The sequence below is a fragment of the Carassius auratus genome, chromosome 5, assembly GCF_003368295.1.
Source record: "Carassius auratus strain Wakin chromosome 5, ASM336829v1, whole genome shotgun sequence".
NCBI classification, from domain to species: Eukaryota; Metazoa; Chordata; class Actinopteri; order Cypriniformes; family Cyprinidae; genus Carassius; species Carassius auratus.
In genome coordinates, this window is record NC_039247.1 from 17,416,668 (window position 1) to 17,433,878 (window position 17,211).

A 17,211-nucleotide genomic window follows, 5' to 3' on the forward strand; every position below is an offset into this window, starting at 1 on the left:
ACACTGGAACACGCAGTGAAATCAAATCAGCTATAAAACAAGGCATTACACAAATGAGGAACACGCTCAATTTCTACCTTATTGTACGATCTCAGATGTTTACTTTTAAGTTCACTTACTGCTGTTAACAAAGGGGAGACGGACTCGAGTTAAAGTCTCCTCTAGCTCCTTTCATTCAAGCGGGAGGGCGCGCGCTGCTTACGTCACGCAAACACACACACATACTCAGGTCTCGGAAGCTTTTCATCCGTCATTCCTTTAGCAAAATCAAAGATTAAATAACTTGGTTTATGCTCACAATTTAGGTTAAACTGCCCGCAATCATTCTCCACCATAATAAATGTAAGGGAAACAGGTCAATTTAGCTCAAAGGGAATCATTTAAGATTTTAAAGGGAATTTGAACAGAATCACTGTTTCACGGCTGTTCACGGAGACGCGCCTGCGGTTCAGTGAACGAGCCGTTTAACATCAAATCTGCGCTGGATACTAATATCCAAACTATAGTGAAACACTATCAATTAGCACAGTAACAAGATCGACAGTTTAAGACATTAACTTGTAAGCACAAAACACAAGATACTTCTCTTTTCAATATGAATAAGGCTTTATTAGATAAATCTAAGACATATAAACTAATCTAACACATAAACGCACGCACACACACATTCACACAAGTTGCAGGAAGGTCGAAAGTTAGGGAAAGATGAGTTTAAGAGAATGGAAATATGGAATCCCAAGTTTACAGCAATACGTTAAATTGCATAGACATGAACAACCATCAATCACGTAATTAGCCCTCGCATTGAGTTCCTCAGTGAGGTTAAAATTATATTAGATACACCAGTAAAGGTCACAGTCTGGAGGTAAAGTTACTTGCATCTCCTGTGAAGAAGGAGCCTCGGTGAAAGGGCTATCCCGAGGTCGTTGATTGGCTGGAAGTTCAGTCTCTGAAGTGACGTCTTGGGAAGCCCGTGGTTGTTGGGCGTTGGCTGAAAGTGCAGGGTCGTGTTCGCTGGTTGAAGTTGAATGGACGTTACAAAACTTAACTCAGAACACGAAACTCTCAAACGGAAAAGAAAAGAAATAAAGTTTGACGAGACTAGGTTGTGTTCCTTCTCATAGTAGCAGCAGGCAGGCACGCTGGAACCGCGCTCAAAGAACAATGATGACTACCGCATGGCTAGATGCTACAAGCTAAAGCTAGGTAGCAAAGCTACAAGCTACAAGCTAAGAGCAGGCATGACTGATAGCACGAGCAATGCTAGAACTAAAAGCCGACATGGCTAATAGCAGCAGGCAGACTAGAACTAAAAGCAGACTAAAAGCAAGGCATGACTAAAAAAAATTACATCGTGTCCAAAGTATTTAAAACTTCCTGTTGGCCACCCCTCAAATGTTGCCTTGACCAATCAGATATGTTCTTGAGTCTTGGGTATCATAAATCATTTGTTTATCTTACCAAGCATGTGGTTCTTGCCTCACAGGGTCTAATTTTGGACATGATTCCTATAACATGATTATGATATATTTTACAAATAAATGATTGTCAGGACAATATCAAGCAAGAAAATGCGATTATTTCAATACTAGACATGACTAGGTATCCTATAGTTATCAAAAGACATACACAATAAGTGATTATACATGATAGTCAAATGTGTGGGTTACACGTAAATGAATATGGAGTTAAACAATGGAATGATTCATTCATAAGTCTTTTTTTTGAGTTCATTCTGGTCCATATATAATGTATAAAAAGGGTTTCTTTGCCATTCTCTGGCAAAGGACTTTTCTGTGAAGACAAAGGTTTAAAGCCCTTCCCCCTTAGGAATTTCTGTCTGGTTTCACTGGCTGGGGGGGGGAAGTCAATGCAAGTATTTAACTTGATCTCCTGGGTTTACATGTGATGTCCAGCGTTGCATTCCAATCACGAACAATAAATTTGACAATCTCTTCTTCGAATTAAAATTGTTAATAATTGTTCTATTGGTGTTAATGTTGAAAGCTGTTGTGTGAACAAGTTGGTTGGTTGGTTATCTTGCTTGGTTCTTGTGGCACTAGAACTGATTTATGACTTCCTGAGGAAATCAGCTCATGTTTCAATGCACACAGCTCTGATAGACTCTTTGATTTGTCTGATTTGACTCATTTCTGCTACAGTGGATTGTATTGACAACAGCATTATGGATGACTGAAAGCTTAATGCGTTCTATTTTTGCATTCAGAGACATTTCTTTGACGGACATGACATTCTGATAAATCTCACAAAATGTTCACAAAGAGCATCTCCTTCATTTTCAGGTCAAGGCTCAGAGACCCCCAGTGCTCAACAGAAGTTGTCGGTCCCAGCTCCCAGCGGCAGACCCTCTCCAGCCCCCCCGCTGGCCCCCACTGGCACACAAGCTGTGCCCAGCACCTCCCTCACCTCCCAACCCCAACCTCAGCCCCCAGCAGGACCAGGCCAGCCCTCCCTCATCATCCAGCTTCAGCAGAAACAGAATCGCATCACTCCAATTCAGAAGCCTCAGGGTCTGGACCCTGTCGAACTCTTGCAAGAGAGGGAATACCGGTATGTAACGAATAATTGTATTCAACTGAATCTACACTAATAAATCTGCACTGTCCTGAAGGTCATGATTTTTTTTAATTATTTTTATTTGTAATGTTTCCCGAGGTGCACTTACAATTTGTTTGTCCCCTGACTTTAACTCTCCAATTAAAAGGGCAAGTCTTCAGACTTCAGTGTTTATACATTATACAAGAGGCCTTCCAAATGTGGATGCATACCAAGGGAACCTAACCCGAAAATTAACTGCTTATATTTACTTTGCTGGAATATTTTGCCTTTAGCTTTGTAGCTGAAATACAAATGTAATAAATTCTCAGTAATTAACTATGATATTCAAGCACTGTTTCTTGGCAGAGGTGATGGGGAAAGAAGTTATTGTGATACTCAAGATGTATAGTATGTTGCGAACTGTGGTTCAGAACAACATTACATTGTAAGGAATCAGACTAGCTTTTGGGTGGTGAGACATTCAAATTTGGGTATGGATTTAAACAAAACAACCTACCTTCCAGTGCTCTTCTGTCTCTAAAATATCAGCAGAACTATTGTTATTAATTGGGGAGGGGGGAGTGCTTGTGAGCTGTAATGAATGTTCATTAGAGGAGGATGAGGAGGTTTCTGAACGTTCCTCAGAACTTGGTTGATTGCACTGGCTTGCATTGTCTGAAACTCAAGAAGTTGATTGTTTGATGTACCCTGAGGTCACAAAGACATACTTTTATTACCGTCTGTTTTTTACCAAATGAAAGGTCAGATCTTGCAAGTGATTTATAGAGAATTCTGAAGTTATTCAAAATTGTTATTGCCTAAAAAGTTTACCATCTCTATTCCAGCAATAATCTTGTGATCTGTGCTTGATCGACAGTTTTTGCTTTAATTTTTAAAACGTACTTTCTTGTTCTTAAAAAAAATAATAATAATAAAAAAAAACAACACATGTATTTCTCAATTGTGTTTAAAGTCTTCAGGCCAGGATTGCTCACAGAATTCAGGAGCTGGAGAATCTGCCAGGGTCACTGCCACCTGATCTGCGGACTAAAGCTACTGTGGAGCTGAAGGCCTTAAGACTGCTCAACTTCCAGCGGCAGGTGGGGTTAAGACGTTGTATTTTCTATTTATGAAAAAAGTGAGTACACCTTTTCAGTGTTGGTCATGTTTTATAATTTCTGTATTAAAATTTTTATGAAAAATAATTGTTGAAAAGTAAACCTCAAGTAATATTTATTTAGACTGAACTTTAATCTTCTCCCCTGCTTATTAATGTCATGTGTTGCAACTCTTAATAATATTTATGAAATGATTTTTTATGTAATTTGTTAAAGAAATCTTTTTTTAAACTTATTTTAATTGTGTATTCAAGAAAATATGTTATTACTTTTTACTGATGGTTACACCACATGACATTTTTAGATTAACTGAATTGGAACGTTCCTTGAAAACGGTATACAAGTGTTTAAAACCATTGACACTTTTATGCATCATTTAACCAAAAAGAAATTAATAATGAATTATTTTCATGTTTACTGGTGTACATAATTTATAAAGTTTTCATAAAAGCATATTTCCAGTCATTTATTACAGTCATAAATTGAGAGACACTTCTATTGAAAATCACTCATTGCCATTGCTTTAAAATAAACGAAATCATTTACAATGAGCCAAGTAAAAATTGCACATGCTTATTTTTGATATGCAGGTTACATTGAGCGTTGTCTTATTCACATAATGTGCCTTGTTGTGCTGTCCAAAGTTGATATGAATGTTTTATTCACGCCAGGTTCACACACATACTCCGTCTGCAGTGCGTATGCAGTCCATGTGTGGTTCATATGCGCTGCAGAAGCAGCACGGACTCATTGTGCTTTCACACGGGCATTTGCAGTCCGCTACTCATCCGTGGCCACAAACACAGGATTTTTTCTTTTTGAAATCCAACGTTTATTCAAATCCTAACATTGTTGCTAAAATGGCTTTATCAGCTTTGTGATTGTCTTTTTACACACTGCAGTTATACGATCTTTGAACGTATTCACGTTTACACAATATACGTGACACATTATTCAGGTTTTTATTCAAGCAAATGACAAAATATTTAAATTACTTTTCTTACGGTATCACTAACATTCTAAATTAAAACGTACCACCGATAGAAACAGCTTTCTTGGCTTTTCTTTTGCATTTAATCTTTATAAGAATGCAATCCACGATTCATAAAGAACTTTGTTTTCCAACCTCCACGAGTGCCATCTATTATTGCCTTGGTTCTGTCTAAAAGTGCTATTTTCTTTGCTTTAAATCTAGCCATAAAGCCATAGGTGTTACCTGTGATGCACAGTACACTTTAATTATATGCATTTATGGTGTAATTACAACATTTTCTTGTCAATCCATGTTCAATTTTATAGTGAACAATGTGCTGTCACTTTAATTCAGCAAATATAGACTCGGTGCGGAACAATGGCCGCACTGCTGTAGATGCATGGCTCCTTGGACACACTCAGACTGCAACCACATGAAGTGTGAAAGCTGTAACCTTATGCACTGCCAAATGTGTGACCCTTGTGTTACGCTGTGCGGTGGAACTCACCATTAGAGGGAGCCCTTGTTGTATTCATAGCATACGGTCTCCTCACCATTCACAGCCTTGTTCTGCTGTATTTACCAACAGTTATAAACAAAATGTGTGTGAAATGCATCAGAATATGATTATCATTTGATGAAGCTCATTAGCGTAATGTATTTTGCTACAGATGACTATGATTGATTTTTTTCTTATTCAGCTGAGGCTAGATGTCGTTGCCTGCATGCGCCGAGACACAACTCTAGAGACGGCCCTGAACTCCAAAGCCTACAAGCGCAGCAAGAGACAGACGCTGAGAGAGGCACGCATGACCGAGAAACTAGAGAAGCAGCAGAAGATCGAGCAGGAAAGGAAGCGCAGACAGAAACACCAGGTGATCAATGAATGATCAGTGTACGAAGTTTAATGTAATTGAATTCTTATTTATTTTTATTTTCTATAATTCAATGGAATGAACAAACTCACTATGCCGACAAAAATACTAGACAAACACCCACAGCAAAAATGCTCATATACACAATTCATGTGCTGTTATATTGACTGACTGATGTAGATGCGTTTTTAAATAGGGTCTTATCAACATCTACAGAGACTAAAAGCACAGGAACGTGCTCTTCCTGACTGTGTGTGATACTGCAGCACATTGTTTATTTGTTTTATGAATCTATATATAAAGGCAGAGTTTGAAAAAAATTAAAAATAAATATATATATATTACAATATTATCTATTTTTTTTTTTATTAAATACTGTAAATACAGTCTTGGTAAGCATAAGAGACTTTATTTAAAAACATTCAATCTTACTGACCCCAAACTCTTGACTTTGCTCTTTGATTCATTCTGTGTTGTCTGTGTCTTGTTGTAGGAGTATCTCAACAGCATTCTGCAGCATGCTAAAGATTTCAAGGAATATCACAGGTCCATCTCTGGAAAAATCCAAAAGCTGTCTAAAGCCATCGCCACATGGCACACCAACACCGAGAGAGAGCAGAAGAAGGAGACGGAAAGAATCGAGAAAGAGAGGATGAGGAGACTGATGGTAAGATCATATATAAAACTTTTATATATTTACTGACTAAACATTTACATATGGAGGAGACAAAAGCAGAATCCTTTTAAAGCTCTTAGAGAAGAGATGTTCCTTAAAGATTCTCACAGCCTCTCCATCTGTTTTCCCAAGGCTGAGGATGAAGAAGGTTACAGGAAGCTAATTGATCAAAAGAAGGACAAGCGTCTGGCCTACCTTCTTCAACAGACAGATGAATACGTGGCCAACCTGACTGAGCTTGTGTATGAGCACAAGGCTGCTCAGGCTGCCAAGGAGAAAAAGAGGAAGAGAAAGAAGAAAAAGGTGTGAGGCGACAAGACTATGGAAAATAAACCATAACATCACTCATGCTCAAGTTTGATAGTAAACTATACATGTACTTTAGACATGCTTTATTTAGTTCAGTTGCTAACAGTTTATCTCACTATGGTTTGCATAAATCTCAAATTCAATCGGTGAAGTCTACAATCGTCAAACACTCAATGCTTACTTCTTTCTTTCATGTTTAACCCTTAGAAGGAAGCTGGGGATGCTGAAGGAATGGGAGCCATCGGGCCTGATGGAGAGGTAAGTAAATTGCTTTGAATATGAAAGCAGGAATGTTGATAACTGACCAATGTTTGTCCCTCTGGTAAACTCACTCTGTCCAACCTAATCTAACACAGTCTGTCACAGCAAGCTTGCATTCATGTTTATTTATTCGTGCAGCTCATAGATGAGACCAGTCAGATGAGTGAGCTGCCAGTCAAAGTCATTCAGACAGAGACGGGGAAAGTGCTACAGGGGACAGATGCCCCCAAGTCCAGTCAGTTAGAGGCATGGCTCGAGATGAACCCTGGGTAAGCTGTTTTTACATCGCATCCTCTGTGCGTCTGTAAATTGAAAACATTTCTTGGTTATCGCTCGCATTGAGCTGTGAAGCTGTGTGAGCCATGTGTTTACAGCAGTGAGTGATGAGAACTGAAATGCACTGAAGGAAAGGGATGCACTGAAATTTTGGTAACTGAATGAAGATGCTATTCTGCTACTCACCAAATAAAAAAATACCGGGACATAAAATATCATTTTAAAATTCAAAAAAATTCAAATTACATACTACAAAACTGTCAACCTAGCAAAAACATATTCACTACATTAATATTAATTGCAAAAGAAATAATTTTATATATATATATATATATATATATATATATATATATATATATATATATATATATATTAGGGGTGTAACGATACGCGTATTCGTATTGAACCGTTCGGTACGAGGCTTTCGGTTCGGTACGCGGTACGCATTATGTACCGAACGGTTCGTTGGACTAATTAATTATATTTGCAAAATAAATAAAAAATTGTGAAATATAATGATATGCGTTCAACAAGGTAGCTCAATAACCCAAACGACGTAACAGGCAACGCCCCTGACAACCCCGAAGAAAAAAAAACACCAACTTTATATGTTATATAGGCTACTCAGTCAGGCGCTCGCTCACTCAGTACGCGCTGAAGGCTCGTTGCAAAATGGCCAATGCGTTTAACAGACCAGAAATATAAGATCCTCCAATAACCAACAGGTGTGGTGTTTGGGTGCACTTTACCAATCGATCGGGGCATCCGAGCAAGCACGGAAATCAAAATGGACTAGTACTGTACTGTATCGGAATTTCCTGAGCAGTACGATACAATTAACAGGCCTGCATGTTATTAGATAGAAGAACTGTTATAAATAGAACGTATGCACGGGCAGTTTTGAAAACTCCACCTACTTTGCTCTTGGCATAGTGCAGCACAAATCGCGTTGTATCTGAAGGGCAACGCTGAGCCCAGGGTCCAGCGCCGCGCGTACTGAGTGAGCGAGCGCGCTCTGTAGTGGAAAACGCAGGTTTTAAGAATATGCTTAATGTAATTGAGCCCCGTTACAATATTCCTTCACGAGCTCATTTCAGCCAGACCGTAATTCCTGCTTTGAGCCAAAAAACAAAAGCCCTATAGAGAACCAATTGAGTAAAAACACACTCAATATAAAGAGTTATAGAGTTCCATATAAAAAGTTACATCTTTGTATTTGTTCATAACTACTACAACAATAATATAAAAATTTCATTTTTTTTTTATAAGGAGCTGTTTTTGTTTTATACAGTATGTTACTAAGAAAACACCATAGAAGATGGGTAAAGAATAGCTCCATCATTGTTCAATGTAAAAAAACATACTTTGTTAGTTTTAATAAATATATATTTTTTTAAATCAAGGAAATGTATCTGCCAATTTTTTTCTTTTTGCTGTATCTAAAACGTACCGAACCGTACCGAACCGAACCGAGACACCAGTGAATCGTATCGAACCGAACCGTGAATTTTGTGAACCGTTACACCCCTAATATATATATATATATATATATATATATATATATATATATGTCTTCTTGAAATGAAAATGACCTATCCAACAGAGACTACAGCTTTGTATCCTTTAAAATATCCTAGCATATTTTAATTTAACTATAGGGGCAAAAGCTCTGATAACAAGCATCTTTTTAAGCTTGTGTTGTCAATAAATCCTTCCGAGGCTTCGAGTGTTTACTAGTGCATTATGCCCTTTAAAACAGATATGAAGTTGCTCCACGGTCAGACAGTGAAGAGAGCGGCTCGGAATTTGAAGAGGAGGTGAGTGTCCTCTTATTTCTGCTCATTAAGCATCGACGGCTCCTTGTTGTGGAGTGAGTCATACAGAAGTACAGAAACTCACATTATTATCCTTTTCTCTGCATCCATAAAACATCTCCCAGAAGCCTTTCAGTATCTACCTTAGTAACTCCATTTTGTTTTAATGTATGATCTTATATTGTGTAAGTCGGGCAATCACTGTGCATTAAATGAGCATAATCCTCTTATACTCCCTTTTAGGATGATGAAGATGTGGTCTCCAGAGCTGAATCAGAAGAAAAGAAAGTCATTGATCCCAACAGTGATGAAGTATCTGAAACTGCAGCCAAGCACATCATAGAGTATGTTGCCTGTTCTTACTTCAAAGCAAAAAATGCCCTGTTGAGCTGGAGTGCAGGAAAAGTGAGAAAGCATGATTTGGGTGTTGATAGCTGTTTGGTGTTCTTCTTTTTTTCATACATCTGTCAGCATCTGCCTCTGCTGGAGTTTGCACTATGCTAGACAACAGTGGGGTTCAAAAGACCACTTGTGAAAATGCTTCTATTTTGCAATTTTATAGATTTTTATTTTCTTTGCACTTTTTTATTATCAGTTTAACAATTTCAGCGAAACATGAAAATACAGTATATATTTCAGTATTTGCTATGTCCCTCTTTTACTTTAATGACAGCAGCACTTAGACTGAATTTTTTTGAATAAGCTGAAGTTTTCCTCTAAAATGCCCTCAATGGGCACTTCGTTAGCTACACATTTACTCTTAGACCGTGAAGTGATTGTGGGTGCCAGATGGTGTTACAGTGTCTCGGGAACTGCTGATCTCCTGGGACTTTCACACACAACAGAGTTGTGTGAAAACTAAAAAGCACCCAGTGAGTGGACAGTTCAGTGGGAGAAAAGTACTTGTCATCGAGAGAGGTCGGAGGAGAATGGGCAGACTGGTTCAAGCTTTCAGGAAGATGAAGGAACTGAAATAGCCACCCATTACCACATTGCTGTGCAGGAGAGAATGTCTGAATGCACAACACGTTCAGCCTTGAACTGAATGGTGATAGCAACACAACAACACATCAGGTTTCACAACATAAATCCATAGTTTCCTTCTGCACTGTGTCATTGGATCAGGCTGATGGACATGTCTTAATACAAACTGAGCCTACTTGTGTATTGTTACCTGTCAGCACAGCCTCTGATCTCCTAGTCTGCATGTATTTTCTGCTTTGTTTTGGTGTTTTCTGTAGAACCACAAGGCATGTGTCATTTCAAGCTGGCCCATTGGTGGAGTTGTAGATCATGTCTCCATTGCCAGTAATCGCTATGGATTGTTTCCAGTTCAGTCCTTTACATGAATGAATTCAGGAAGCACTAGAAATCCAATATTAAATTGCATTCTATGCATTTTATCAGCATTTTATTCATCATTTATTTTTACATATTAGACAAAACATTTTAGCTAAATGTTCGGTTTTACCTCACTTGTTGCAAGTATAATAGACAAAAATAAATAATTTTCATAAAATTCGCAATTCAGCTGCCGCTCGCCCGTGTAGTAATACAGTAAGTTAAAGTGAAAGTACACCACTCATGTCGTTTTTCACTCATTAGATTTCCTTTTTTTATCTTCAGAACACAAATGCTATTTTAATATTCTTTAATAATTTTTGTTGATCCCTTTAAAGTCCACGCAACCAAAACTTTTTGATGCTTCAAATAGTTATGTTAGATGCACATCAAATATGGTGCTGTGCTGTGTGAATATTTTTGGTGCTTGAACTATTAATGGACGGGCAAAAATTATGAGTGGATATTAAACAGCTTCAGTTTTTTAAGAGTTTCTTTAGGGTTTAGAACATCATGAGGGTGAGTAAATTATGATAGACTCTTCATTTTTGGGTGAACTGTCCCATTTAATTTTGCACCCTGTGTTGTAGGTCTGCTAAACAGGATGTGGATGATGAGTACAGTGTTCAGGCAGGAGAGACCAGCTCCCAGTCTTACTATGGAGTGGCCCACGCGGTCATAGAGAGGGTGGAGAAACAGTCCACCCTACTGGTCAATGGGACTCTCAAACATTACCAGGTAAAGCAACAGTTAAACCAGACTCTGAATAGAGACCTCCTAAGATACATTATACTCTGAATCCATTTTCTCTGAAGAGAGCTGTGTAGGTTTAAATCACACAGAGGGGAAATATCAAAAATTGAGTGGTTTGTATTGAATCTGTTATCCCCTTTGGGCAGGAATGGATTTCAAGGGGAGAAAACAGGCCTCTTCTGATTTTCTTTTCTTCTGCGCCTGATTGCTGAGGTGTTTTAAAGAAAACTTCAGGGAGACTGTTTATCCTTTGAAAGAAATAAGTTGGCACTAGGATTCATGCTTTGATCTCACTCTGTGCCCGTGAAACACCAGTTGGTTCTTTTGTCCCATGTTGTTCAATGAACAGAATCTGTGTGTCATGCGTCTACTTGATTGTTTGTACCTGATGATTGTATATTATATATACACACTGTATAACGCAAGTCTTTTTGTTCAGATCCAGGGTCTGGAATGGATGGTGTCTTTGTACAACAACAACCTGAATGGTATTCTGGCCGATGAGATGGGACTGGGGAAGACCATTCAGACTATTGCACTTATCACTTATCTGATGGAGCTCAAGAGGCTCAACGGGCCGTACCTCATCATCGTACCCCTCTCGTAAGTCCAGCAAACAAGCTGTGAATAATGTGATAAGAGGTGTAATGGGGTGAGCTGCCTAAGAGGATTTGCAACACAATGGCTTCATTAATAAGCTAAACACTGTTACACACACTACAATTAGTCTCTAATGACTGAAAATGCCATACTGGTTCATGATAGTGATTCGTGATGTTGCGTATATGGCCATATGGAGACTAAACAGTCATCATATTGATCATGCATGGTTGATTGGTTGGAGATTGAATTAAGTGGATTTTCTTATAGTAGAACATGTGTATCATTATTTGTATAGATAGAGGTGTCTTATTTTCTCACTAGCATGCATTTAGGCTGCTTTAGCACTGATGTCCCAGAGACAGAGATGTCTCAAGCCGCGGTGAAAATGGCTGTCAGCATTATTTTAGCTTAAGTTATTGTGATTTATTTGTGCCAGATATGTCCTCAAACCACCTCAGATCCATCATTATGAGATATGACCTTATTTTAGCGGTAAAACATGTATTCCATATCAGTGGCCTCTAGTATAAAAAATGACAGTATTGATTTTCATTCCTCTTTTTTTTACAGGACTTTGTCTAACTGGGTTTATGAGTTGGACAAGTGGGCACCAAGTATTGTGAAAATTGCCTACAAGGTAGTCATTGATTTTTTATGATCACTGTTTTGTTAATGTGGACAATATAATTTGATGATGTAATAAAGCATAGAAGTAATATAATCAGATCCAGAGGTAATAATGGTTTTGTGTTAATCTTTCTAAGGGCACACCATCAATGCGGAGGTCTTTTGTGCCGCAGCTCCGCAGTGGGAAGTTTAATGTCCTTATAACCACCTACGAGTACATCATCAAAGACAAGCACATTCTCGCCAAGGTAAAACACACACGCTTGCTTTTATCTAAAGTAGTGCACTCTAAATCTAAAGTTATGTTCAGAAATTTGGGGTTGGTAAGATATTTTAATGTTGTTGAAAAAAGTCTTTTTATAATGCAATTTATTCCTGTGATGGCAAAGCTGAGTTTTCAGCATCCATTACTCCAGTCTTCAGTGTCACATATAAACATTCCACTATGCTGATTAGCTGCTAGATTTCTTGTGTTGAAACCCCTGTGTTTTCTGCTTAATATTGAAGAGGGGTCTGTGATGCTTTTTTCAGGATCCTTTTATGACTAGAAAGTTCAAAAGAACAGCATTTATCACAAATACAAATATTGTGTGCAGTCACTGTCCCTTTTGATCAGTTAAGTGCTTGTTAAAAGTAATGCTAAAAGTATTTATTTATTTCTAAAAATAATCTTACAGACCCCAAACTTTTAAATAATAGTGTATATTTTGGGAATTGATTCATTCCCTGGGACTTAAGTCCATGATCTGCCAATGCAAAGCACCTTTACAGAAAAATCAGCTCCTTTATGCTCTAATTGTTGATTCCTTCGTAATTCCCAGATTCGCTGGAAATATATGATTGTGGATGAGGGCCACCGCATGAAGAACCATCACTGCAAGCTCACACAGGTGTTGAACACCCACTACGTCGCTCCCAGGAGGCTGTTACTCACTGGAACCCCTCTGCAGAACAAACTACCCGAGCTCTGGGCCCTGCTCAACTTCCTGTTGCCCACCATCTTCAAAAGCTGCAGCACCTTTGAGCAGTGGTTCAATGCTCCATTTGCAATGACAGGAGAGAGGGTATATAATTATATTTCACCCTTGTGGATTTACAGTATGCCTACCTGGCTATTTCATATACGTTACACTGTGGCTTAATGAGGTTTCTCTCTGTTATGGATTGCATTGATGTTTGTTAGGTGGATCTGAATGAAGAAGAGACCATCCTTATCATTCGTCGCTTGCATAAGGTGTTACGTCCTTTCCTTCTGCGCAGACTGAAGAAAGAGGTGGAGTCTCAGTTACCTGAGAAGGTAAGTAGCCACTCTGTCACCTTCTTAAAACAGCTTTTATTAGCCTTTGTTTATGAAAACTAGATATACATTGTAGAGAGAATGTACTATATAGTCACTAATGAGGGCTAAACAGTAAGAATATTTTCTGATGGTAGTTAAAATCTTTACTGATGTAGTACTCCGTATTTTTATTTTAAGAAATACATTTTTGTATTCTCTATAAATTATTCTCATTAAATTCTTTACTTGTTTTTTTTGTATTTTTGTATTTTTTTTATTTTTTTTTACAAGAAATACTTAACCAAATTTGTCTTTATGTACAAAAAAATGAACAAAAAAAAATATATAAATAAAACAAGAAGAAAAAAAAAAACAAGAAGAAAAGAACAGAATTGTCCAATTCCTCTAAAATTGCAAACACATCTTCAAAACAATGTTTGAGTGAAGTCTCTATGTGATGTGGTTCAGTTAATGTTGATGGATTGTTTCACAGGTTGAGTATGTCATCAAATGTGACATGTCAGCCATCCAGAAGGTTCTGTACAGGCACATGCAGGGCAAAGGCATCCTGCTCACTGACGGCTCGGAGAAAGACAAGAAGGTATGAAGAGAGGCTGTTAACTCAACTTTTACACTGCTGTAGGGATTGGAGCAGAGCATCAGTAATTTATACCTTGACGTGTTTCATCCACAGGGTAAAGGAGGAGCCAAGACCTTAATGAACACCATAATGCAGCTGAAGAAGATCTGTAACCATCCCTACATGTTCCAGCACATTGAGGTATTGCAACAGTGTCTCAGTACACTAATACATGAGTTAAAATATATGACACTTAAGGGGGTCGCACACCGGACGAGAAGCGCAGCGTCGCGTCGCGCCGCGCCACATCTTTAAAATTCGAACACATTATTCTCAATGAGTGTACACACACCGGTGGCGCCATTCGGCGTCTGTCCCCGGCGCCCAGCTACGACTCAGAATGCTGTTCAAATTTCTGCTGCGCCACAGAGCGCCATCTGCATAGTTTTATATTAAAAAACCCAGATGTTATAAACTGAAACTGAAACTAAAATACAGTACATTTGTTTCATTGAAATAAAAAATTGCAAAGTGTTTGGTTACATTTTCAGTCAGGCTGCACAGTTGCCTAGACAACAGATACAACAAAACAATAACAGACTTATTATAACACAGATTCTTTTCATTAATTAACGTTCAAAACTCAGCTTTTATCAATTAAAATCATATATTTAAAATAATAATAATAGATGAAGTTAAATCTCTCCCATCTTGCTGCGAAATTGAGCTCGCGCATATAGAATATGCTCTTTCGGTGTGCGATACCTCGAGTTGTCCTACATGTGGCGCGACGCGATGCAGCGCTTCTCGTCCGGTGTGCGACCGCCTTAAGGCTATGTCCACATTAATCTGGATCAATTTTGTTTTGGCCTCAATCGTCCACACTGAGTTTTGTCCAGCAAAAGTCGAAGTGGATGTGTTTAAAACCACCATTTTTGCATTGTAGTGTGAATTGAATAAATGAAGGTATTTGAAAATTACAGTAATAGAATGGTTGTGCCAGGAGTGAAGTTAGAGAACTTTATTATATCTGGTCTCTTGGTATCATCTCAGTGAGCTTTTATGGCATTTTCTGAATTTGCAGCAATGTGATTGAGGCCTTGTCCACACATAGACGCGTTTCACTGTATATGCATACATTTTATATCTTATAGATGTTTCGTCCACACAGATCCGGCGTATCTGGACAGCGAATCCGTATATTTTCTGAAACGATAACATCATCACCCCACGTCTCGCCCCTAGTCAGACACCGCTATGTCATGTAATGGAAACAAAAACTTGAACAAACTGAACGATATACTTTTTATTAATTAACATTAACACAGATTAATAAATGTATTGTTCCATGTTCATTTGTATACCACTCTGGCTTCGTGTGGACATAGCCTTAGGCATTTTCAGATGTGTCAGTGAGGATGAGCTGAATGAGTTGAACTTTTCGAAAATGCTCAAAAACACTTGTGTGGACAGAGAGCCCTTCGAAATGAAAACGCTGTTGTCAGATATATCGGGATTTATGTGGACGTGGCCATAAAGGTTCACCCAAAAATAAAAGTTCTGTCATTGTATATCTCTATGATTCTATGGAACATCAATGAAGATATTTTAAAGTATCCAAAAAAAAAACTTGACCTCACTGAGTTTTTTTTGTATGGATACATTTTTGTATGAAAATATCTTCTTCAAGACCTTAAACTACTCTATAGTTATGGAGTTGGTCCTTAAAACATTTGTCAATAATCAAAATAAAGAAATTAACAGTACCATGGTATATTTCTACTTGTACGGCATCAGATGTACTGAACGTGTCTACTTTGCATCTGTTCAGGAATCTTTTGCTGAGCACTTGGGATATCCAAATGGCATTATCAACGGGTGAGTGTGGATCAAATTGATGATGTGTTGATTAAATTGATGATGTGTTAATTCAATTGATAATGTGTTAATTCATGTTAAATATGGGTCATTAAACACACAGCATGCCCCCTGCACTAGATGATCCAGGCAGTTTAGGTGCAACATGATGGAGGTGTTGACATTTTAGAGATGCTTTGTTTCTTGTGACCTAGCCCTGACCTGTACCGCGCCTCTGGCAAGTTTGAATTACTGGACCGCATCCTGCCCAAGCTGAAGGCCACCAATCACAGAGTGCTTCTGTTCTGTCAGATGACCACCCTCATGACCATCATGGAGGATTATTTTGCCTATCGTAACTTCCTCTATCTGCGTCTGGATGGTCAGTAATCAGCGCATGCCTTCTTTAATATTTTCCTGCCCTTTAGGAACTCAATTCCTAAAGAGATTTCCAATTGATAGCCCACCACTTTTTTAAATGAATGTGATCACACTAATAGACAGCCCTTTCTCTTTCATTAACACACGTTTGCTGCTGTCCCCCAGGATCTACGAAGTCTGAGGATCGTGCAATGCTTTTAAAGAAATTCAATGAAGAAGGCTCACAGTATTTCGTCTTCCTGCTGAGCACCAGGGCAGGAGGTCTTGGCCTCAACTTGCAAGCTGCAGACACCGTTGTGATCTTTGACAGCGACTGGAACCCCCACCAGGTTTGTGTGAATCACTGCTGAGACTAGAGAGGAACTAGACGGTCGTATGGCTTGTTAAAAGTTTGGCAGTGATCTGTCATCTCTAGATCAGACTTCTACACATATTATATTACTGTTTTTAATAGTTCTGGATGTTGGGAGAAAAAATAGTTTTTAAAAGTAGAAATATTACGTTTTCTCTCAGGTAATATGAGTCAAAAGCCACATGCAATATAATAAGCAAAAGGCTGTTAAAAATAGTTTTTCCAAAACAACACGGATAAGTATAGATTTTAAAGTAAAGTTTAAAATGTATGTATACATTGGTTATTATTTATTAATAAATAATATTATTTATTATGTTCCTGTGTCTCAGTGGTAGAACATTGTGTTAGCAGCGCATAAGGTTGTGGGTTCAATTCCCAGGGAACACACACACTGGAGGAAAAAAGAATGTATAGCTTGAATACACTGCAAGTTGCTTTGCATAAAAGCATCATGTAAATGTAAATTATTAATTTATATATTTTTTATATTTTGAGACTTTTCCCCAAGCATTTTCAGCAGAAAATGTTAAAATTACTCCTCCATCCGCCTCTACATAAAGCACAAGACAATTTG

At 38.2% G+C, this 17,211-nt stretch overlaps 1 protein-coding gene across 6 annotated transcripts in view; it reads left to right on the forward strand.

The window, feature by feature from the left end:
- The window catches only part of LOC113079070 (probable global transcription activator SNF2L2), a 55,124-nt gene that overhangs the window by 14,216 nt on the left and 23,697 nt on the right, over positions 1-17,211 (forward strand). For all 6 annotated transcript variants that reach the window (XM_026251300.1, XM_026251266.1, XM_026251287.1 and 3 more), the window contains 20 exons: positions 2,304-2,571; positions 3,533-3,659; positions 5,352-5,525; positions 6,019-6,192; positions 6,334-6,504; positions 6,718-6,768; positions 6,910-7,040; positions 8,807-8,864; positions 9,105-9,205; positions 10,793-10,940; positions 11,395-11,558; positions 12,129-12,195; positions 12,323-12,433; positions 13,007-13,249; positions 13,369-13,482; positions 13,958-14,065; positions 14,159-14,245; positions 15,876-15,922; positions 16,117-16,283; positions 16,448-16,611. In XM_026251300.1, coding sequence (XP_026107085.1) covers positions 2,304-2,571; positions 3,533-3,659; positions 5,352-5,525; positions 6,019-6,192; positions 6,334-6,504; positions 6,718-6,768; positions 6,910-7,040; positions 8,807-8,864; positions 9,105-9,205; positions 10,793-10,940; positions 11,395-11,558; positions 12,129-12,195; positions 12,323-12,433; positions 13,007-13,249; positions 13,369-13,482; positions 13,958-14,065; positions 14,159-14,245; positions 15,876-15,922; positions 16,117-16,283; positions 16,448-16,611 — 2,675 coding nt within the window. The remainder of the gene's footprint in view (positions 1-2,303; positions 2,572-3,532; positions 3,660-5,351; positions 5,526-6,018; positions 6,193-6,333; positions 6,505-6,717; positions 6,769-6,909; positions 7,041-8,806; positions 8,865-9,104; positions 9,206-10,792; positions 10,941-11,394; positions 11,559-12,128; positions 12,196-12,322; positions 12,434-13,006; positions 13,250-13,368; positions 13,483-13,957; positions 14,066-14,158; positions 14,246-15,875; positions 15,923-16,116; positions 16,284-16,447; positions 16,612-17,211) is intronic.